At 41.5% G+C, this 24,808-nt stretch overlaps 1 protein-coding gene across 1 annotated transcript in view; it reads left to right on the top strand.

Annotated features, from left to right (window-relative positions):
* STARD9 (StAR related lipid transfer domain containing 9) overlaps nucleotides 1-24,808 on the top strand; it is a 117,705-nt gene that overhangs the window by 34,579 nt on the left and 58,318 nt on the right. The window contains exon 4 of the mRNA XM_018564877.1: nucleotides 24,063-24,179. Coding sequence (XP_018420379.1) covers nucleotides 24,063-24,179 — 117 coding nt within the window. The remainder of the gene's footprint in view (nucleotides 1-24,062; nucleotides 24,180-24,808) is intronic.

Consider the following 24,808-nt stretch of genomic DNA (forward strand, 5'->3'; position numbering starts at 1 on the left):
ACTGTTTCAACCAATTATTTTTGTAATGGCTCCTAAATAATCAACTTTTGTTGAGATGGAGGGGTCCCCACAGGGCCACATACTGGTGGAGTTTTGACCAGTGTAGGCCAGCTCATGTTTTTTCCCTTTTTATCTTTTGCACTGTCACAGACGAGGCTTGTTTCAGAACAGATTCTTACACCTAGTAACTGTCAGTCTATTTACTGAGAAGGCAGCTGCAACCATGATGACTTTACTGAGAATGGCTTCAGTCTCTGCACCTGGAATTAACAAATTTGTAATTTGTATAATTCATGTAAAGAAAGCTTTGTCCTATAAAATGCTAACTGTAGTTTCTAATTTTAAACTCTTGAAGACCTTCAGTGAACATTGTATCTAAAATCAAGTACACAGTGTATTCCCATTGTCATTCTACAAAATCTGCAACTCTTCTCTAAAAGAGAGAAACAGGGAACTATTTATAAAGCGGAGAATGACTAATTTGCCACTTTTTTACCATTCAAAAAATCAGCTTAATCCTTAATTGTTACAGCTTAAATTTGTTTAGTAAAAAGATCAGCCACATTAGCTGCCCACATTCTCCTGCATATGTGTCTATTTGAGCCATGCAGGGGCTGACTGGCAACTTTTAGCCCAGGGGGCAAGTACAACTTAAAAGGAGTATTTTAGCCTCCAAGATTTTATAAAAAGGAACCTGTTATGAAGCCAAAACAGCTGAGTAAGCAGATATTGGTAGAGGAAGTCGTTCTCTTCCCTCATATGCTACATAAAGGTTCTGGTACAGTGAAGATATATCTTTCCTGAGACCAGCCTGTTTCACATATCAAAAATGGCTGCTTCCATCAGAGCTTTTTTTGTTTTTGTTTACTAAGGTGATTTGCTTTGTGAGGCCTCTTAAAGTAGACTTATGCTTCAAATTGATTGTTTGCTGTCTTATAGCATATATCTAGTGCTGTTAATTGTGGCAAAGCAGTACATTTCAAAATATACCTATTGCCCTGAATTCCTCATGATAAATTGCAGCACGTTTACCCACATGTGACGGTGCTGTCCAAGTCTCTCCAAATCCAAGAGCACAAATGTAATATATTTCAGCTTACTAGCCCTTTGATTTGGTAACTGCATTAGTTTTCTTTACTTTTTTTTACCTGGCAATACTGCCAGTAAGAAACGTTTATGTCCTAGGGTGACGATGCTCACTCATTATACTTGTGTATAATCCTTCCACGGAGGAGCAGCATTGTCACCATAGAACAGGACTAGGACTCTTCTGCATAACATAGGGGAAGGTGGTCTGTAGTCCTCAGAGATAGCTGGGAGCAATGTAACTAATAAGAGTGCAGCACAGACAGAGAGCACAGAAAGTTACTAATTCACAAGATTTTTGGCAGGATCAACGGGTATTGGTTTGCACTTACTGAATGGATGTAATAAAAACCTTCAAGGATATATTTAAAGTGGGCATTTACCCCCTTTGACTAAAAATCACATCAGCATACAGCCCTGTATGCTATATATGTTATATTTATTAGCTAAACAAACATTTTTATTTTACTTACAATTTTTCCACTTCCTGGTCCACTTTGGCACAAATGATGCATTTGTGTCCAAGCGTTGCATCCTGGGAAGGTTACATCAGCTGAGCATTGCTGGGAAATCTCATCTGTAATCAGATGAGATCTCAGGGAAAGGCATTTTCCTCCCCTGGGAAGATGTGCATGATCACATGTCCTAGTCACATGTGCCAGAGTTCTAGGAAGTAAGGGGAGATCTAGTAACCTGCCCTTGGCCACTGTCAGAAGACTAGTAAACAAAAGAGAAATAAGGTATGCAAAGAATAAAAAGCCGGCAATTATCTAGAAGTATGTGATTGTAGATTATTATTACCAAACATTACTAAAGGTGTGTTTTTTGTTATTCTAAAAATATGGGTACATTTCCTCTTTAACATATCAAACCAGAGAAGTTAGTGGTTGGAGTGTATATACACTTCACTTGTTTGTGGGGGCACACACACAGTCGAGCATCAGTCTAGACAAGACTGCTAAGCGACCTTCTATAGCTGATTGCTTTATGGAAAATAGTTATTTATGATACATTTTACTAAATATTACCAAATTGTAAATATTTTTACTAAATTGGTAACGTAACAAAACACAAATATATATTGTTATATTTTTTAATGGTTTAGGTGCTAGTTGATCTCAATAGCCTCTTTCCTTTCATAAATTACGAGCGCCATTTCTCAGCTATCTGTACATAATGCCGTGATTGTGCTCTGCACGCCTACTCTCTCCCTTGTCAGTCTTTTACACCATTAATTTCTAGCACACAATAACTTTCTGTATTTGACACAGAAAATAACACATTTGTCAGCACTGAAGTCCTTTTGCCTCGTATACTTTATCCTCTGTACAACATATATTAGCATACATTTTTTTCTGCTTTTGAATATTAATCATCCTGAGGGTTTAGAGTTGAGATTTGGGAGAGAGTCAGTTCAGCATTTTTTAGGGGTAAATTAGGTTTCAGAATGTTCCTACTTTTGCAGAACTTTAGTGGTAATTTACTTTAACTACTTTATAATGAATATACTATACACAGCAATCTGGATTTATCAGCCAATCAGGAAACAAATTAGGGTTTTGTTTAAATACACCAAATGGACCACAAAGTCCTTAATAAATGATTATTACATCGCAAAAACAGGACTTTATATATAGAGGAATATGTGATCTTGGATCAGTTTTTTGTTTTGTTTATGGCAACTGAAAGAAAACCTGTGGTCAGTCTAGATTCACCTTCTTCCACTTCCTCTGCTTCACTGTTGGCCCATGGTTGTTAGGGACGGCCTCACGAACAAATAGTGAGACATAGGAGGCTGGGTCAGCCTCAGCCTCTTGAGCATAAAAGAAGGTGGATATTTTTATACTAGAGTACTCCGTGATTCCAGGATCCTTGGTTGCTCTGTTGGAGTTTCAGCATTTGTGCTAAGAATATCATTAACCACCTTACCTCCTTTTTTATTAAACATCAAGGCTAGATTGGGTAGAGCACTTCCTCTGAGGTGTCCACCTGCATGTATTGCCAATCACAGGATTCATGGAGTCCTCTTTGCCCCTTCTCAACACAGATGTACCATGTGCTCAGTCATGGCATGCAGACAGATTGTACGCATAAGTACGACACACAGACAAGACTTGACATGTGCCATGACAAAAGTGCATTCTTTGTTGTGGCACACAGACCGCATTCTTATTCACTGCACACATGCTGACTGCAAGCTTAATCACAGCACACAGGCAGACTGCTTGCTTAATTGCAGCATACTGACAAGCCTGCACACTCAATCACGGCAGACAGACTGCACGTTCAATCGTGGCACACAGACAGACTGCGCATTCAATCGCGGCACATAGACGGACTGCGTGTTCAATCGCGGCACACAGGCAGACTGCGCGTTCAATCATGGCACACAGACAGACTGCGCGTTCAATCGCGGCACACAGACAGACAGCGCGTTCAATCGCGGCACACAGACAGACTGCACGTTCAATCGCGGCACACAGACAGACTGCACGTTCAATCGCGGCACACAGACAGACTGCGCGTTCAATCGCGGCACACAGACAGACTGCGCATTCAATCGCGGCACACAGACAGACTGCACGTTCAATCGCGGCACACAGACAGACTGCGCGTTCAATCGCGGCACACAGGCAGACTGCGCGTTCAATCACGGCACACATACAGATTGCATGCTCAGTTAACCTTTTTTTTTTTTTACTGTGTCCAAGTTTCTTAAAAAAAGTATTGGTTTTAGAATATACTGTGTGTGTGTGTGTGTGTGTGTGTGTGTGTGTGTGTGTAGTATTATATTATTATTGCATTTTGGATAGAGTATACAAAAAGGTTAATACTCCTGTCAGTATTGTTGTGGTCTATGTGCCAAGTTTATGTTTACTGTCACTATTTTGTGAAATAGTGATAGCTACTAAAACGTTTGTGTACTTACATTATCCAGATTGATCGTGTTTCTATTTTTGACATGTTAAACATGTACCTGTGATTCATTTTGTTATTTATGTGCTGATTTAAAATTGCGCATTACATAAATCAGTTTTACTTTTGTTAGCATGAATGTAAATACTCTTTATGGTTCTATAATGACCGATTTAGTAATGATGTCCATTTATTATATATGACTGTTGCTGCCGAATATCTGGAGTCATCTATTTTTCCTGCTGAATACAGGAAATAAAATGCAGAGACCACATAACAGTAACGATGCTCACCCACAAAGAAGCCTTCACATTTCATTTACTACTAATGCTACAGTATAAAAATATACACCAAACCACAACTTTCTTTGTTGAACAGAAATTGAGCATGTGGTTGCTATTCAGTCAATCTTAGTTGTTTCTTTTGAAGAATGTTTTGCTTGCTAAGTTTGCTATTGTACCGGTATGTATTTTATACTTTAGTTATGAAATCTAAGCTGTTGTTCAATGCTGAGGTACACATGCCCCAACTATAGATTGCTGAGGTCTCGGGGAGTTAAAGCTGCATTGTATCTAAATTAATAAGCCATGCTAACAATCTTACTCACTTCCCTTTATTTCACATTGAAAATGTAATTACAGTAATAGCTATTTTGGCTCCAAAGACTAAGCTAGGAAAATGGAGAAGCCACTGACCAGATTTTTAGAAAGCAACTAAATGTACAGTACAAACCACAAATGTCCCGTATAAGAACATCTGTTCCTGCTTTTTAGGTAATGGTCTGTTGTCTGTGTTCTTGTTGGAGAGATTTCCACTTTCTGTTCTGGTGGTGACCACTAGTGGAAAAGGAAAGAAGATGAATTTCCCTTGTGGGGACACAAACAATAATGTCCTGCTAATCCTTCCCTACTCTAAAAATGTTTTTATTGCTGTCTCTGTCCCTTTTGGAGAGATTATCTCAATGGGGAAACCAGCTAAAAAGCCTATCAATAGCTAAGACACAGGTGTATGTATGTATATGTGTGTGTATATATATAATGTATTTATTTTTTAAATCTTTAAATAGATAATATGGGGAGGAAATATTTATTTTAGTAGGTACACTCAAGAGTTAACACTGCTGGCTGAGTTGGTGGATTCCTATTAAGTGTCACTGCAATGGGGTGTTTCCGTCAGCACCAGACATGAGTAGAACAGATATCGCTGACAAAAAGTGCCAATGTACAGTGGCAGGTGTATTTACCATGAGGGTTTTGTGCATGTGGGGCATATTTATAAAGCTGTAAATGTGAAATTTACCAAATACTCACTGCAGGTGAATAAATAATTTCTGTACACATGCACCAGGAAGATTCTCCTGCAGTGAATGTCTGGTGAAGATCACATACTAGCTTTAGAAATATACCCAATGGTGTGTGTCTAATGGTGTGTCTAGATAAACAGTGTCCAATGGTGGTAATCATTAGTGCTCTGTGTGTTAGTCCTTTATCCAAGATCCATTAGGTTAGTGAACATTCTTGTATTATATTATACACTGGCCCTTTATTATAAAGTGGGAAAATAGGTTTGTGTGTTGTAACAAGGACACTCCACTGTAGACCGGAGGTGCAAGTCAGATGCAGTTTATTTGCTTTCAAAACGGTAGATAACATGAAATCCAACATAAATAGCTCGCTGTAGCATATAACAGATAAGGGCTCACCGACATCTGTCTCTCTTGCAGCACTGCTGCTCCGGCCTCAATCTTTAGGGCCATTGTCTGGTTCCTCCAGACAACGGCAATTAACATGCCAATCCTCTCAATATGGTTCGCAAACCCCGCAGCTCCCTGCTGCATTGGCCTCCACTGACTCCAGGGTGGAGCTCTCCTGACTCACAGGTGGGGCCCTGAACACATCCCAGCACACACTTCATGAGGGATGTACACAGGTGCACAATCAGGTGCTGGTCACCACCAAAGCATGGACCCAGGAATGGAGATTTCTTCCCACCCAGAGCTCTAAGAAATCTCCTGGCTCCAGGATCCCAACCTTGATCCAGAAAACCCAGAAAGAACTGAAAAGGCAGTTCTCTCCTGGTACCAGTAATGTCTTCCTGGAGCCACTCAGCCCCTCTGGCTGAGAACCCTGGGTGACTTTGAGGCCACCTAACACCGTGGTATTGCCTCACAATGCCACAGTGTAAAGTTTTTTAATGATGAATGTTCTAAAACCGCTCATGTCTATAAGTGGACAGTCATCTGCCTGACAAGAGACCCCGTTATTTTCGGATGATGACAGCAATACTATGCTCTATCACTCTTCTACATAGAAGATGGAGGATTGAGCCGACTCTCAGGAGATCTACCTGGAAGATCAAGCTTTGTGATATCAAGTGCCTCTGGCCCAGAAAGGTTCTTATTAATGTTTTTTAAGGGGGCCCAATATCACACTCTGAGGCTGACAAACTGCCTATTCCTGCCTCGGGCCAACAGCCCAGTATGACTCTTGGGAGATGATATGACCATTTGAGGGGGTATTTTTTTAAATCTATGCAAAATATTTTTTCTATTTCTTGGATAAGTGCAAACAAAACCTGTTGAGCTTGCCATAAATCCTGATAGTTAAACACTTCCTTTTACTCTCTGCCTGTTCTGTTCTTCTATGTTACATTGCTCTAAGGAATACAGAACCTTACCCATCTATGGTATAGTGACATGGTGATGCTGTCACATTTAAGGACTGATCAGTTGCAATATATACATTGTAGGGTTTGGATATGCTTTAACCATGCATGGGCCACTTTGTTTCATCAGTAATTAGCAGGAGAAACCATGGCAGATTACTCCCTGCCCGTCAGTCACAGGGAGGTTCCTGACTGTGTGAACCTTAAGCCCCCCTGTAGATCTAAGAAGACAACTGATAACTTCATATCTTAAGGCTAGGTCCACACATGGGCCATCTGTGATCGCACGGCAATCATGTGCGAAAACGTGCGGATGGCCCTGCCAGTGGCATTATTTTCTAATGTCACCCCAGGCACATTGCGTGGTTGCCGCGTGGATGTAAATCTATTGAAATCAATGGGGCCTTGTGGTAACCGCTGTGTGCACCTGCACAGAATTGCACAGTCCCGGGAAGCGTGTCTTGGGATTGCCGAAGTCTGCACCAGCCCTTAAGAGATGTACCTTCACTTTCATGCTGGACCAAGATAACCCTGGTTCAACACAGGGAAAAATAATGGTTTGAATTCTAAACGACTCCATTGAAGTGTAATTTGTACTATATTATATCTTGCTATTCACTGCACACCTATTTTGCCATGAAGATAGATTTGGATTTATAAAGCTAATTTAATCAGTGCCCGAGGTCCACATATGTCTACGATGAGATCATAAAATAACTGGCACAGTGAAAACTGTCTAGGGCTCTTTTCAGCGATACCTGGAAATATATTTATTCTAAACCTTGCCAGTGTACTCCTGAAAGAGGTTAGCAATACTATGCAGCAAGTAGATGGAACGATGCCAGTTTTCCTAAAACAAATAGATCACCGGCCTGATCAGCAACTCGTTTTAACTTCTCTTTAAAATCTTGTGACACAGACGCATTAAGGGAAATCCTCTGGGGGAATGTATTTTTATATGACATTGTTTTCACATTTCCTGACTCTGGCTTAGACTTTCCGCCTATTGGGGGAGGTGTCAGACAAGCGCGTGGCAGTATTTCACTCTGAACTGTAATAACTGCGTTATTAAATTATTTCCCAAAGTGAATATACAATATGTTCAAGTTTTTTTTATATTACTAATTTTAAGTGTTTTATTATTTCTTAGTTATAAGAACCGTGGGCGGAGGAATAATGTGCGAGTCCGAGGGATCCCAGAATCAAAAGGGGAAAGCGAACTAGCAACAATACTGCAGAGTATTTTTAATAAGATACTGGGGAGAGAACCTACATCACCCCTATTGCTTGACCGAGTCCATCGTTTAGCATACCCGAGAATTACCAGCTCAGACACCCCACGGGACATTGTATGTCGCTTTCATTATTATAGAGAGAAGGAGGAACTGACTAAAAAATTGTGGAATGCTGAACCAATTATATATGAAGGGGAGTCTGTTAAAATTTATCAGGATCTGGCACGGGATACTCTGAAAAGGAGACGAGCTCTACACCCCCTGCTGGAGATATTACGAGCCAATTCGATCCCCTATAACTGGGGGTTTCCTTCGTGTTTAATAGCCCGTAAAAATGGGAAGTCAGTAGTCCTAAGGTTCCCTGAAGACTTGGACAAATTCTGTTCTACTCTGGAGATAAAGAAACCGGAGGTCCCAGATTGGAGGGAGGAGGTGGTGACCCTTCTACCCCTGAAGGACTATGCATGGAACCGAATTAACGGGGGAAAATAGGGTGCTATAAAAAAAAATAAAAAATTCCAATTAGCTCCTCCAGTAGAGCTGGATTCCTTCTGTCTCTTCCCCTCTGCCTCCCCCCCCTATAACCATTTTCTCTTCTTTCTCTTTCGCCCCTATCATATAAATGATTAAGGGGTATAATGGTATAAAGATGTTGACCTAGGACACAATTCTAGATATCTTTCACATTTGTTGAGTTAAGTATGGTTACTAGGTATATGTGCATAGGTAGAAATAAGTTCTTGGACCAATTCAACGGACTTTGTGAATGATACCACACCCAAATGGAAAATGCAATATTTACAACAAAACAATGGGCTTTGGAGGTATCAGAAACACCACTTGTGATTCCATTAGATAAAAATATTATTTATTCGTACATTCTTAAAAACATGTATAGCAAAATCATGTTAAAAGCACATAAAAGTGTTCAGCTTTACATTATAAGCCTCCCTATTGGCATCCACAATGAGCTATCTATGAATTGGGTACTGGCCTATTTATAGCATAGATTACTACTTGAATTTATACTACATATTCAATCTATGCTATAAATAGGCCGGTATCTAATTCCTAGGTAGGTCATTGTGGATGCCAATATGGATGCTTATAATGTAAAGGTTTTTATGTACACTTTTATGTACTTTTAGGGCCCAGTCACACCATATCTAGTGTGTTCGCGCCCGGAAAGCACTGGATCGCATAGATCAAGCTGGCAGAGTTCTGGGGTGAGAGGGGAGCATGTCAGTGTCATTCCTGTCAATGGCACCGCAGACACACACCCCGCCCACACTGGAGCGCGAGCTACAGGAATGCCCTCGGTTGTGCGATCTGAAAAAATAGTGCATGCAACATTTTTTCAGATCGCACTGCACTGGAACAGAGGGAATTCCTGTACCTCGCGTTTTTTTGGGGGTGGGGGGAGTGTCTGCGGTGCCATTGACATGAATTGCACAGACACGCCACCTCCAGCCCCCAGAACTCTGCCTGGACTGATCTATGCGATCCAGTGCATTCCGGGCACGAATTGCACCGGAACGCACTGGATATGGTGTGACTGGGCCCTTAACATGATTTTGCTATACATGTTTTTATTGATGTACGAATCTTGTATCTTGGTCTATACTGTGACAAAGTTTTACTTTTCTGGCTGAAGGTCAGCCGGCTGTAATCCTAGTTTCACTCTCAATGTTGTAATAGGTGAAACACAGCAAAACCTGCATCGCTGTAGATATGTTTCCAGTATGTCACCTTAGATGAACAACTCACTGTGGTAAAACTAACATGAGTGCTAGGGATGCCTGAGATTTTAGCACAAGATCAGTGCAGACTTTTGGGTAGTGATTACCAGAGGTCGGGGTGTTGGTAGAGAAATCAGATGACCGGTCACAGGAGCAGAGGATGAGTTTTAAAGTGTATTTCCTCTTTTGCAGCCTAATTGGAATAACACTTACTTTGTTACATGTTTTTAGTCACATGCTATAATTTAAAAAAATATTTAAAAATTGCTGCTTACTGCTTTTCACTTGCCTAAAAATCTTACCTAGCTTCCCCCCATGTGATGTAAACAAGGGGGCTGTGGAGTTGTTTACCATCATTAGTCCTGTCTGTACTGTGCTGGCAGAACTCATTATCAGTCCTAGTAAAGGGTTAAAGAAATGGCGGGTTGTTTTCATTCTGTCTCCGGTTTGTCCTTCTGAAATTGCGCAGAATAGCTTGCAGTCTTGTGTATCAAAAAAGAGAAGAGATATTGATACAATAAATATGTATGTATGCAGTGTGAATGGGAACACATAACAAACATAACTGGGGTTGACCCAAATTTGACTGCAAAAGTTGTAAAACATTTGAGGGACGTGCTGCGTTCAAAGTATTGTTGTCTTAGATGCAAGGAAACAAAATTTTTTTAGTTTTTTTGGAGTGTTAAAAATCATGGTTTACTGTACATATGGAAAGAAAAGGGTATTTAATAGTATATTACCAAAATATCCATATAGGGAATATGTGAGGGGGCTACCTTACTGATTTTGGCTACTTCAAAAGACAGCTGATTAACACCTCCCAGTTCTATAGATGTTTGTGGTAGTATGGCAAACCAAGCAAAGTAACCATCACATATATGCCTACTGTGTCCACTTTAGACCCATTGATTTTTCTTTATGTATAAACTAGATACAGAAAATTAGAATAGGGGTTGTTAACAGGTGACATGATATAACTGTTCTTAGGATACTGCTTGAAACCCTCCAAACTTTTAGTGCACGTTTGTATTTAAATTGCCCCCCTTTTGGACATGTTTGGGCCTGGCAATACCTCACTCGGGTACCAAACAGTGCAGAATGGCATTTGGGGAGAGGTATGCCTAACTTTTCTATACCAGGATGTTGGGGGTTTTGATGGCAATCTGAGGACAATATGTGTAAAAGGCATGATTTATTGCTGCCTCAACACTGTATATTCAGTTTAAGTACCTAAACTAATACTTGCTATATAAAAGAGAAATTGTAGTTAACAGGTAACAATAGGACAAATAGTTTTCCACTGATACATCAATAATGTTGCAAAAAAAAAGAATGGTAAAATAGAAGAAAGACCTGTTCCTGATGCTCATGCTAGACATTTATACTCATTTTCGTAGTGCTGACGCTTCCATACAAAGCTGGATTTCTCATTAAAGTGTATCTATAACTAAATTATTTTATTATTTTTGGATGGAGTAGCACTCCCTTCTATATCCATAATAAGTAAAATAAAAAAAATGGCAATAGATGCACTTTACCCATATCTCTAAAATAACAACAAACACATCTTTAGAAATGTTTAGTAATGACAATCTACAAACGCATACTAATAGATAATTGCAAGCTTTGTATTCTTTGCATACCTTATTTTTCTTTTCTTTCCCAGTCTTCTGACAGTGGCCATGTTTACTAAGGGCAGATTACTAGCTCTCCCTTTACTTCCTGGAAATCTGGCACATGTGAGTAGGACATGTGACCATGCACAACATCTCAGGGGAGGAAAATGTCCTTCCGTGAGATCTCATAAGATTACAGATGAGATTTCCCAGCAATGCTCTGCTGATGTAACCTTTCCAGGATGCAACGCTTTGGCACCTTACATCATTTGAGCCAGAACTGGACCAGGAAGTAGATGAACTCTATTTGTAAGTAAATGAAAAACAAGTTTTTGTAACTAATGAATGTAAGATGATTTTAAATCAGCATGCATAGCTGCATGCTGCTGTGATTTTAGTGCAAGAGGGTAGAGGACCACTTTAAACATCTGTGGGCATTTTGCTTAGGGCTCTCAAAAATGTTAGAGCCCACCAAGGAGAGTAAAATAAAATTATTTGAAGTTGCCAAGATCCATTTATTGTGGAGTGGGAAGAAACTTGAATGCCCATCTCTTATACCTAGGCCCCCCTATCTTCTCATAGCCCTAAAAGCTACCAGCTTCTCCCACCCAAACTATCCTAACTCCACAGACAAAAAGTGAAAATAACTCTTAGTTAATGTTTCTCCCCCAATATCTATCTGATGTCTAAATTTGAACCAACATAAATAAGGCTCTGAATGACAACCCCACAGCATTGTATGGGATTTCACAATTCTGAAGTATGTACTTTAACCTACATCTAATTTGTCATGTAAACATTTCTTGTTAAAAAAAATAATGCTGTTTAATTTATTTGTTAAATAACATTTAAAAATTTAAAAAGCAGAAATGCACAGGGGGAAAAAAAAACCATGGAAAGTCTTGATGGCAGTTGAACTTAAGACTTCAGCATGGTGAGGCAAGAGTGTAAACCAAAGCATTGCCGTGTATGTGTGACTTTATTGCTATTTTAGTTTCTCTGTGCACTTTCTCAATGGTTAATGTTATTATAGTAAAAGTAGCTTTGCGGACATTGAGTGGAAGATTAAAGGAAACTTTATAAACAATATATGCTGAACACTTCCTACTGAATATATGAATTTAGTTTGTTTACATTGTGTAAATGGCTTGCACGTGTCTGGATCAATACACTTGTGAAACATTTGGAAAAATAATTTCTGTGAAAAAGAAAAAAAAATTAAGAGGTCAGTCGTCAGTACCCATTGTTAACGTATCTCAAAACACACGGTTTGTTGATAGTATTGTAAAGCCAGGACACATCTTGGAAGATTTCCAAAAGGTGACTTCATTCCATTGTTGGTTTTCTCCTTGCAGAACTACACATTTCTAAAAATCAGCCTAGGGGACATGGGTTCCTTCCAAGTGAAGGAACCCATTTGCCCAAAGCTGAACAAATTCAGATGTCATATTATACTGTAAATTTTAGACACACATCTGAAAAGGTCTATTGTATTGAATGGATAAAGGGGCATTTGCTTTTATCCCAGTTGGTGTGGATGGATACTCCCTTACATTGTTGATCAGTGGAGAACTGCCCTCTTACATTGTTGGTCAGTGGAGAAGTGCCCCCTTACATTGGTGGTCAGAGGACAAGTCCCCCCTTATAGTGATGGTAGGGATGCACGGATATCAAGTACCATACGCAGTACAAGTACAGATACTTTTCGAGCTCCAAGACTAGACTAGAGAAAAATGTAAAAGTTAGGAGGCAGCTGTCATTTGTAAGGAGCACACGGAGCTCCACACGGAGATTTGTACATCTCTGTTTTAAGTATGATTTTGTTTTTTATAAACATATATATAAAGGGATGCACCAATACAATTTTTGCAAGTACAAATATTGATACTGTACTTGCCCAAGTACTCACAGATACAAGTACTGATACATTTTTGTTTATCACTGTCACGTGACAGTTTTTTAAAAACAATACAGACTAATGATTTCAGGACAGTGCTGGAGTGCCCAACTGCAGCCGCTGCCACCCTGGTAGTTCTCATGAAAATGCCAAGTATCGCCACTGGTATCTGAACTGGTATCGGTGCATCCCTAATTGGTGGTCAGTGGAGAAGTGCCCCCTTATGTTGGTGGTCAGTGGAGAAGTGCCCCCTTATGTTGGTGGTCAGTGGAGAAGTGCCCCCTTATGTTGGTGGTCAGTGGAGAAGTGCCCCCTTATGTTGGTGGTCAGTGGAGAGGTGCCCCCTTATGTTGGTGGTCAGTGGAGAGGTGCCCCCTTACCTTGGTGGTCAGTGGCTCAAGGAATGGTTATTTCACAATTTACTTTCTGGATAATGGCAGCAAGAATGCCAGCGGTGAGGTGATGCTCCACTGGTCCCACAGAGTGTCCTCTACTAAGCATGCACCTCCCTAGAGCAGACCTTTTACACTCAAAAATCAAATTCTACCAATGCACCCCTCTTTGTATGATTATTAATAATAACATAGACATGTCAGGTGTAAAATGCTGGGATTTTCAAATACTTACACTTGCAGAGCATTCACTTCCTGCTTTGAAAGGGCAAAATGGCTTCAGGTAGCCAAAGCAATGCACGCTGGTAGTGCCTTGTCTTTGAAATGATGATGTAAGTGACAAAAGCATTGTATCCTGGGAAGGTTACATCAGCAGAGGATTGCTGGGAAATCTCATCTGTAATCTCATGAGATCTCAGGGAAAGGCATTTTCCTCCCCAGAGATGATGTGCATGGTCACATGTCCTAGTCACATGGTGCCAGAAATCCAGGAAGTAAAAAAGAGCTAATAATCTGCCCTTAGTAAACATGGCCGCTGTCAGAAGACTGGGGAAAAAAGAGAAACAAGGTATGCAAAGAATACAAAGCCGGCAATTATCTAGAAGTCTGTGTTTGTGGATTGTCATTAGTAAACGTTTCTAAGGCCCCGTTCACATTGAGCGATTTATCGCGCGGTAATTTCCGCGATATCGCGGCTATTTACCCCGCGATATCGCTCTTCAATGCTTTGCAATGGGGCAAAGGGTCCTGCTGTCGTGTGTCGCTACAGCAGGACCCTTTTTGGAGCGGATTTTGCCGCTATTCTCGCTTGCTCAATGCAAGCATTTGCGCGATATCGTGCAAAATGCAAATCGTGCGACAAACGCGCAATTTGCGAATCGCGCAGTGTGAATGGGGCCTAAAGGTGTGGTTGTTGTTATTTAAAGATATAAAGGTCCGCTTTAATGCTTTCATCCACTGTGGACAACGTTCACCTCCCCGTCCTTGGATTTTCGCTGTCTAAAGTTATTAGTTACATCTGTATAAACTTAAAAAAATAGTGTTAGGCTCAATCACTCTTTATGTCGTTTGATGGTATAGCAGGATGGACAAATCCCAGGAGCCAGGTTGCCAATCCTCCTCAAAAATTATAGCTGGCTTCTAACTTTTGAGGTTTTCTCTAGTTGTTATCAAAGGAGCTGGCTCCTAAAAGAAATCCTACTGGCTCCTGGATTGGATAGACAGGCCCCTGAATTTCATATTAATTTGTCCACCCCTGAGGTTTAATATACCACCATGTGACCAAAAGGTTGGAGATTATTGGTGCTCATGTAAGTAAGTAATTGATAATTGTTGGACATTGTAGGAATTCATCCTATTAGTGCAGATGCAGCTGATGTGACCATCGTACGACGTCTCTGATTTCCATGTCAACATAAATCGAATAGAATAGTATACCCCACCCCCCTGCATGGACCGGTGTAAAGGAAACAGATATTTAAAGGCAAACGGTCACGACTGCCAAGATACGTTATCTTCAGATCAGAATATTTTCCTATGTTTAGCGTAGTCAGAACATTTGTTGTGTTTCGTTTTACTATGTGCTTTTACTATTTCGTGTGTGTGTGTGTGTGTGTGTGTGTGTGTGTGTGTGATTTCCACATGGAAAAGTGTTTATTCAACTCTAAGTGCAGCGAGGTTAAGGATTTTTTAGCATCTTTACATGCCAGTAAACCTTGTAGAGGGTCATTGTGTTGCCTCAAAGACAAGAGTATGTCAGAGGAGACCATGTCCCCTGCTTCTTTCCATCATATCCTGGAACATCATATTCTGGGTGCATTGTATAGATCTTTGCATTGTATGTAAGCTGGCGCTGCTCCAGTAAATACAGCTGTTTGCCTTTTAAATGGTTTTTGTTTCAGTTCTTTCAATCTGTCATATTTTGAAACAGGAATCATTTGTCGAATTGGAAAATACGTGGGGGGGCATTCATCAAGCAAATTAATTATACAATTGGACGCAAATTAGGCTGCCTCCTAGTTACCAAAGTCTCTGACAAATTTAGGGCTTTTGCACAATGCTGCAAGAGGGACATACAGAGCACAATCCGGTGTATTCTCTTGCCAGGCGTGACCGGCACGCTGTACACCTGCATGAAACCAGCCTGTAGAAATCAATGACTGGCTAGCTGAAGACGCGGCTGTAATAGTATGTATGCAAATTCCACTGTTCTAAGTTCTGCTATGTGAATAGGATCATGCAACAAATATAGAGTAGGTGTTATTCCAATTTGGCTGCAAAGTACATCTTTATTTTTGTTTGTATTTGTCTACCACAGTTCTCGCCTTCATCCCTGTTACTTAGAGACAATGGAACATCAAACATGTCTTTATTGTAACATTCATAGCTTACCGTTCCTGTTGTGTTAATATTGACATAGTCCTGGCTTCTACAGCTCTTAAATTGTTCCACATTTGTGAAATATTTACTCTCAGGACTAGGCTGGATTTAAAAGGGGAATCTGCTAGAAGCAAAACACCTGTACAAAAAAAAAAAAGTTTATTTTAAAAGGTAGTGCTGACAGATTAGGGTGTATTTATCAAAATTGGAGCAGACAAATGCTTGAACAGTTGCCCGGGGCAACCAATCCGCTTCTCTCTTCAGTTTGTTCAGTTGAGATTTTAAAATGAAACAGAGAAGCTGATTGGTTGCCATGCACAGCTGCTCCAGATTTTGTCTTCTCCAGATTTTGATAAATTCCCCTCATTGTGTTTTGCTATTAAAGTATTTGTACACCCAATCACTAAAATCTCATTAAAGTCCAACCCTGGGCACAAGACACACACGCAACTCTTGCAGTGGGGCTCCCCTGCACTGAAAAGGGTTAAAGGTTTGTTAAATTGAGAGGTCAGGGATAAGAAATAATACTTGCCTTATTCCTTGCTCAAGCAGACTCCCTCTATCCGCAAAGCGGTCTAAGGCGCTTCTTGTCGCGGTGAAACACTCGCCTCCTCCATATACAATACAGGGTTACCAGCCCTGCATTGTACATGACGACGCAGAGGGACTGCCCCCAGCCCCAAACGTCGGAGAGAAGAGGAGAACACCAGAGCGGGAGAAAAGGTAAATGGTATCCCTTAAAGCGTCAGGAATATAATACACTGCTGGGAGGCAGGGATTTTTAGCGAAGGAGACATGCAAAGTCTCTTATGCCAAAAAAATTCTTCCTCTCTCCCCCAACAATGTATTTATCTTTTGTGTACATGGTATAGCACCTTGGTTCTCAACTGGTGGGTCGTGACCCAAAACTGGGTCACGACCCTGTGTTCAGTGGGTCCCCAGGTGCCTTCCACTTTTCTAGGGGAGAGGCTTCTCAGCCTCCCTCTTGCGCAGCACTGTCTGTTCTCGTGCCATTCAAAATATGCTGCATGGCGCCGAGTGTCAGCTTGAGGTGGGCTGGGATGGGGCTATGGCTGGGAGGGAGCTCCATTCATATGTGCATTGCTTACAGCTCCCTCGTGTGCCCTGTAGAGGTGTCTGGACCGGAGTGACGTCACATTCTGGCTCCCGACACCTCTACAGGGTGCACAAGGGAGCTGTACAACCAATGCACATATGGATGGAGCTCCGTCACAGCACAGCAGCCCACACTGGGACCCCAGGCTGAGGATCCACTCCAGTTCTCATAAGGTAGGGAGACTGGGCGGACCTTAAAAAAAAAAGAACAAAAATATATTTTTTGGGGAGTGTATGTGTGAGATTGTGTCTGTGGTTGTGTGTTTTGAGGGCCCATTCACACTAGTACAGTGAGTTAATCGCATAGTCCCGTGCGATTAACTCACTGTACCACGCAATCGCACCTACCACGCCTTCTGGTGTGAGAAGTGCACTGCATTGCCATTCATTTGAATGGCACCCCAAACGCACCTCCCACCCACAGTTCTATTGCCCGAATCGGAATGCACAGTGCAACTTGGGTCGTGACTTAATGACCAAGGACAAATGTGGGTCCTGAGGTTGCACAGGTTGAGAACCACTGGTATAGCAGATGTAATGTGCAGTGTACGCACTGAATGGGCTTAATGCTGAGAACATGTGTACATGTGCTATATCGTCAGTGGCCACCCAATGGCAGAAGTGGATGCCTGAAGTGTTGGCAACAGAGATGGCGGCGGGGGACAGAAAGGGAGACCGAAGAGCACTGGAGAAGGGCACACTTGTAAGGCAAGTAATGTGTCACTTGTACTTGTAATGTGCAAGTATACTGTCCTTCCTCACAATTAGGGCAAAACCCCCCGGTTTACTTCTGCAATAATCTGTATGTGTCATTAAATGAAACCCTGAGGTGTGTTCAGTTCCTTAGCTAAGTGCTGAGGAGCTGTTCTGCAGCAGCTTCACTGAACACTTCGGCTACACAATGCTAAGCAAAATGGCGGAGGGTAATATTTTTGACTAATGAATACCATTTTCCAACAAATATTTGGTGTGCTTGTCCATCAAAACATTACATTGTAGCTTCCCACACTGAATTGATTTCCTCCATCGGTGTTCAGGCACCTTTCTCCTGCGCTGCCAGGTGTGCCCACAGTTAAAATGGCCGCTGGTGGTCTGTCCCCACTCAGCACTCTGCATTCACATTCACTGCGAGTGCTAAGTTAGCAGTGCTGAACCATGACTTGCAGCACAGCTTTGTGTGAGATTTGGGGAAGGGGGCGGGGTCAATTATAGGACAGTGCTATGTGTAAGATTTGGGGAAGGGGCGGGGTCAGTTATATGACAATGCTGTGTGTGAGATTTGGGGAAGGGGCGGGGTCAGTTATAGGACTATGCTGTGTGTGATAAAATTTGGGGAAGGTTGTCAGTTATATGACAATGCTGTGTATGAGGAGATTTGGGGGAGGGGCGGGGTCAGTTATAGGACTATGCTGTGTATGTGTGTGAGAAGATTTGGAGAAGGGGCGGAGTCAGTTATAACGATTCTGTGTGTGAGAGATTTGTGGAAGGGGCGGGGTCAGTTGTATGACAATGCTGTGTGTGAGGAGATTTGGGGAAGGGGCGGAGTCAGTTATAACGATTCTGTGTGTGAGAGATTTGGGGAAGGGGCGGGGTCAGTTGTATGACAATGCTGTGTGTGAGGAGATTTGGGGAAGGGGCGGAGTCAGTTATAGGACTATGCTGTGTATGTGTGTGAGAAGGGGCGGCGTCAGTTATAACGATTCTGTGTGTGAGAGACTTGGGGAACGGATGGGGTCAGTTATATGACAACGGTGTGTGTGAGAAGATTTGGGGAAGGGGCGGAGTCAGTTATAACGATGCTGTGTGTGACAGATTTGTGGAATGCCTATCCCTGGACTATACTGTATATGAGAGGATATTAGGATGGATGGGATCAGGCACCGAGAGTGCGCTATGTGAGACTGTGTGAGAGGACTCTAGGACAGAAGAACAGCACTCTAGGTAAATGCTGTTCCTTCAGTAAGAGAACCTTATATTACATACATAGGTTTCAAGGGCACACAGGTCCTCTTTGTCACGGCATGGGGTTCTGGGAAGGACGGAGTTTCAGAGATTTTGCTGTGTGCTCTCTGAGGCAGCTGGATGAGGTAACTAGAGAAACCACAAAGTGAACAAAATAGTTTGAAGAATACTTTCTGAACAGCCGTTGAGCATGTGATGCCTATGTTACACTTCTATTACCAGTTTCTATTTGTAGTGAAGATCTGATATCAATAAATTATACTGTGTAACAAGTTTTACAAATGTAAATCATGGTGACAATACTAGTCTTCAAATGTGTGTAAAGATATCATTTAGTTATGGATACATTGGTGCAGTAGGGTAAGAATCCCTTTCTCTGCTGATGGCAGATTCCTCCATGTGCAGTCTGCCGCCTTGCAAAGTCCTTCGCATAAAAAGTTAGTTTGCAAGACCATATGGTTTTGGATATGCCTGTCCATATTAATTATATCACCTTTTTCAGATCCTTTTTTATCTTAAATTAAACATAATGGGGAGAATTGATCAAAACTGGAGCAGTTGCCCATGGCAACCAGTCAGCCTCTGTCCTCAGTTTGTACACTTAAAGCAGAAGTAAACCAATTCGATTTTTTTTGTTTTTGCCCTAATGTTCAAATATACGCACCATATTTACCTTAAAAGTGTGCCCTTCTCCAGTGCACTTAGCAGGGCCGTATTTCCCACAAGGCTCGGCCTCGGAGGAACAGGGAATACAAGGGCAGCAGGGGTGTGAAATTCCTATCTCCCGATGCCCAGGACATTCAGTTCTGGGCGCCGGGCGGTTAGTTGTTTTCTACATTTAGCCCTGCTTTAGGCAAGCAGAGCTAAATGTACAGTGGGGAAGCCGCCGCTTGTTTTGTGCAGGTGATCTCGGCCTGCAGGTCTGCCGTTCTCCATGGGAGGTTGGCAGGTAGGCGGGCGCATTGAGGAACCGGGCCTTGGAGCAGCAGAGAGAGTAAATCCGGCCCTGGCTCTTGGTTAAGTCTTCGGTCCACAGCACTGCTTCCAGGGCCGGATTTACTCCCCCTGCCGCCCCAAGGCCAGGTTCCACAATACGCCCACAATTTCTTCTTATTTTTGTTTATTTCATTTTTTAATCAATTAAATTTTTTTTCGTTTTTTATTTATCTTTTTACTTTTTATAATTTACTTTTGTATAGTTTTTATCTTATAGGTCGGGTCTCGGTGGCCTTGTGGGAAATCCGGGCCTGACTGCTTCCCGCTACTGCCATCTCCACCACCAACACTTTCGGGTTCTCTTTGGGCTCCTCTTTGGTCATTGGGTGGCCACTGATGATGTAAGGCCTGTGCACAGGAGTTACATCCTCCACAGCATCCTGCTGATTCATGGCGTCTTAGAGTGTGTAGAGTGCAAAGAAAATATTACAAATCGCTGGAAGAGAGAGGAAGACACTTTTTGGCAGAAGAGGTTCTGCATGTCTCTTCTGCCAAAAATCCCTACTGATGTTTTATTTTTTTCCCCCTTTACCTCCGCTTTAAAATGACATTAAAGTTAAAGATTTTTTTCCCCTATGTTAAAGCACTTGCCTTAAATTATGTTTCTTAATCCGATCTTCTTCATTCCTGTCGTTTTCATCTGTCCCTCCAGCGGTGCGGCGGGTCTCCGATCCAGCACTGACTCCTCTGTCCTTGCTGGCACTTCCTGTGCCATGCCATCCCATGGTGTCTGCATGCGGGTGCACGCGTCCATAGACTTACCTTGTGTCTCTCCTCGTCTGCCGGGCAAAATGTGAACTGCACATGCGCCCGCCCCAAGTTGCTTTGCGGCCGCCGGAGAATTTTCACATTTTCAGACGGGAGCGCGCGGGGAAGACACAGGTGAGTTTAAACCGCTTTTACAAATTTTTTTTTTCTCTACACTTTTTGCATATATCTACTGCTTGCTAGCAGTAGATATATGCAAAAACACCAGAGGGTTTAATAACCCTTTAAAGGGGTTCTCAACCCTCCGTTTTTTTTGCCTATGTCTACTGCTAGCAAGCAGTAGATATAGGCAAGAAGTTTTTAAAAAAAAAAACCCGCTTGAACTGGTTTTAAACTTACCTCGTTATCGCTGCTCGATCCCGCGCCGAGAATCAGGAAGTGATCGTACGGCCGCAAAGCATCTTGGGGCGGGCGCATGCGCACTTCCGATTCTCGGCCGGGAGACGAGCAGAGATGCAAGGTAAGTCTATGGACGCGTGCACCCGCCTGCAGACACCGCTGGATCGGAGAGACAGAGCAGACAGCGCTGGATCGGAGTGATGTCACACCACTGGAGTGACACATGAAAACATGGGGAAAGAAGAGGAAGATCAGAATAAGAGACATCATTTGAGGTAAGTGCTAACATTTACATGGGGGGAGGGGAATTTTTTTTGGCTTTAATGTCACTTTAAGCTTTGAAAATGAAAGAGAGAAGCTGATTCAGATTTTGTCTGCTCACTTTTTGATAAATTCTCCTAAATGAGACCTTCTACTTTTTAAGTATTTTGTCACCCACATTTGTACCTACCCTCAAAATTCTAACAATGCTACAGACTGTACCCCACTTTAAAGATGTGGCCTTACCAGTTACTCATACAAGACAATACTTTACTAGCGTAGCATGCCTTTATTTCCCTTTTTTAAGTGCTACTTTTCTTCCTCAGCATGTTATGGCTGACACCATTTGTCACAAAGCGGTTAAATATAATGTATTTATCAAATGGGTGTGCTACAAGAGTAGTCAGAGAGAATGACATACATATTTCTGGTGTGCTCAGATCTAAAGATCTGCCCGTCCACCCTTTTGTTTCCAGCATGACAAAGAGGATAAACAGGCTTTGTCTTATTCCCTGATGACCAGAGTGACCAGTGATTTTTATAGGAACCATTCCAAGTCATGACTATCTGCGCTTCATGGATCTGATTTGTTCTTAAATGGGAACGACACATAAATTATAAGGGGTCTGATTTACTAAATGGTGAAATTTGATAAAGTACAGTGTAGAAACCTGTATTTGCTACCAACATCCAGGCATAGGCTTACATAGCTTTGTTTGTTTGTTTTTTAAATACAGATTTTATTAGGTATTTTCAAAAATGAGAAAAAAATGACACAACATGACCACATTTACACCAGTCCCTCTAGAAAAAGCTATAAATGCCACTATAGTACTTGGAATTCTTGTGGAATTCTGCCATTAGCTAGTCCATCTCTTTTTGATTCCAGGCTTTTTTTTTGGCAGATTTGGCAAGGCACCTTTGACTTAAGGTGCCCATACACCTTGTGATTATTGTTCGGAAATCGAACACGATTGGGTTTTCTAACGATAATTGGCCAGTTGATAGGAAGTGAACGATCGAATTACTGTACAACTGGCTGAATTTCCTTAATTGGTCAGGCTGTAAAACCTTTTTCAAATCGTACGAAAATCAATAGATTAGTGGCGTTTTCGTCATCGCAACATCAAATAGCAACACGAACACTGCACATGTGCAAACGAAAATCCGTTCTGTCGATCGACAAGATTCGGTCAGTTAGTATTGCTAACTAACGATAATCAAAATCCACACTGGTCTGTGCATGATGGGGTATTCGAGTGACGGTTCGATGAGGGCACGAAAGAAAGCGAACCTTTAATCCCAGAGTGCATGGGCACCTTTTAGAGGCATATTTATAAAACAGTGAATGTAAAGTTTACCAAGCGTTCAGTGGTGATGAATAACTTGCGGTATATTAACCCACATGCACCCCAAACATTCTGCTGCAGAATTTGATGAATGTCACATTCACTGCATTATAAATATGTCCCATCTGGGCAAAATTGCAAGCCAAAAATATGCATCCCCTGAGCCTCAGTGAGTGGCTGCTTAGGCATTCGTCGCTTAATTGTGGGGAGGCCATGTGGAGTGACATATATATTCCTCTACCATTCCACTCTGGTTATGATCCCTTCTGTATAATGAACCTGTTGTGTATTTTGAATGGTTAGAATTCAGGTTCACTCATCAAAGACTGCTGCACATGTAAGACATTTACACTCTTCTATCCCTTCTGTTTGGACCATTGCTTTATAGTTCTGTACCCATCAATAAGTGTGGGTCGTGCTGGTGAGAATGTGCACTGAATGGTTCACACAACCTGATCAAACTTTTTTTTTTGCAGGGTGAGCTACATTTAAAATTGCAATATGTCTAGAGTTATCACTTCTGGGAAAAAAGAATATAAAGTGAGCTGAAAAAAATGCTTCACAATTCTGTTTAATTTTTTTCTTCTGCATTAAAACACAAGAGCATGTCTCTGCTGAGCATACAATGCCAAAACCTTAATTTCAATATAAGTAAAAACCGAGGAGCAAATTGTCCAACCTAACCACAATATATTTTTCTCTCCATTGGCTTTTTAAAGTTACCTGTCGCAATCTGTTGTACCTTTTATACAATGTCTGATTTGATGCAAAGACACCATAATGACTCATAATTTCCTAATCTTCCTGTATTGGAAAGTGACATTTCTCTATTCTACACATGGTGAATGTCCTTGCTGACCTCTTCAGCTGGCTGGAAACCTTGATTGCTATTGTTAGTAAGATCATGATCAACAAACAGCTGATAGATCTTTTGCACTTACACCTGCATGCACATTGATATTCTACAAAATGAACAGCCCAGCAATCTTGATATTCTGATAGTTCTGCACTGAAAAACCAAGAAGGAAAAGTATTCATCAGAGAAAATCCAACCTGTCTTATCAAGGTTTCATCAGGTGGTTGTTTTCTGAGAGTACTTGTTGTGGGTATCCCTTCACTATGCGTTGCTCAATAACCATCGGAACCTGATATGCTTTCACTGACCTCTAATATCATTAAAAATAAGAGTAAATAAACCTAGTTATGCTTTGGTTGTATACTTGTTGTTTTTTAAATCATGTTCTGTCTTGGTATTTATGTTAATAATCCCATGTATGCTAATCATAACATACAAAAATTGGTGTTTTACTTTTCATTCCTTTAACATTTAATTTACTTTAATTTCAGGTATTTCAAGATCTGGGTACTACGGTACTCTCAGAGGCCATTACGGGATATAATGTGTGTTTATTTGCCTATGGACAGACTGGCTCAGGGAAAACATACACCATGATGGGAACTCCGGTGAGTTATGTCTAAGAATCCCCGGTCAATAATGTTATGAAAATGATTAGTTTTTACAGGTATTTTTCAGTCAAATAAAAAAATAAAGCACTGAATTATTGCACATAGCTTACCGCCTCAGAACACCAATATTTAAGCCAGGCTTTTCTTTAGAGCACCAGTCCACTGATCCTAGTGATCTGTGAACATGGTTTCTTCTGAAGCTGGAATTCTTTCTGCTGGCTCTCGCATATCCCAAGCCTGATGTATAAAATTACAATGCTAAGATGTTTCTTATAGCTACCAATCCGATTCAAAGGGCCCTTATTTCCCCAACACATTTATTACACACACACACACACACACACACACACAGCATTAAATCAGCCTATTCATTTTACAAGAGATGCCAACACACCCCAGCACACTGAAAACCAGACCTGACCATAATTGCATAAAACCATTCATAATTGCAAGCCAGCAGTTATTATAGTTGCACACATACAATATGGACAGTCAGCATCCACCGGGACTGCCCTTATCTGCCATATTTGGCCAGTTCTGTTGATGATGTAATGCGCCGTAGCTGTGAATAAGTCTCTGGTGGTCTCATCTTCAGGGTTATGGGAAATTTGCTGCATACCTGTACG

The sequence above is a fragment of the Nanorana parkeri genome, unplaced genomic scaffold (genome assembly GCF_000935625.1).
Source record: "Nanorana parkeri isolate BGI_ZX_2015 unplaced genomic scaffold, ASM93562v1 scaffold791, whole genome shotgun sequence".
Taxonomy (NCBI): Eukaryota; Metazoa; Chordata; class Amphibia; order Anura; family Dicroglossidae; genus Nanorana; species Nanorana parkeri.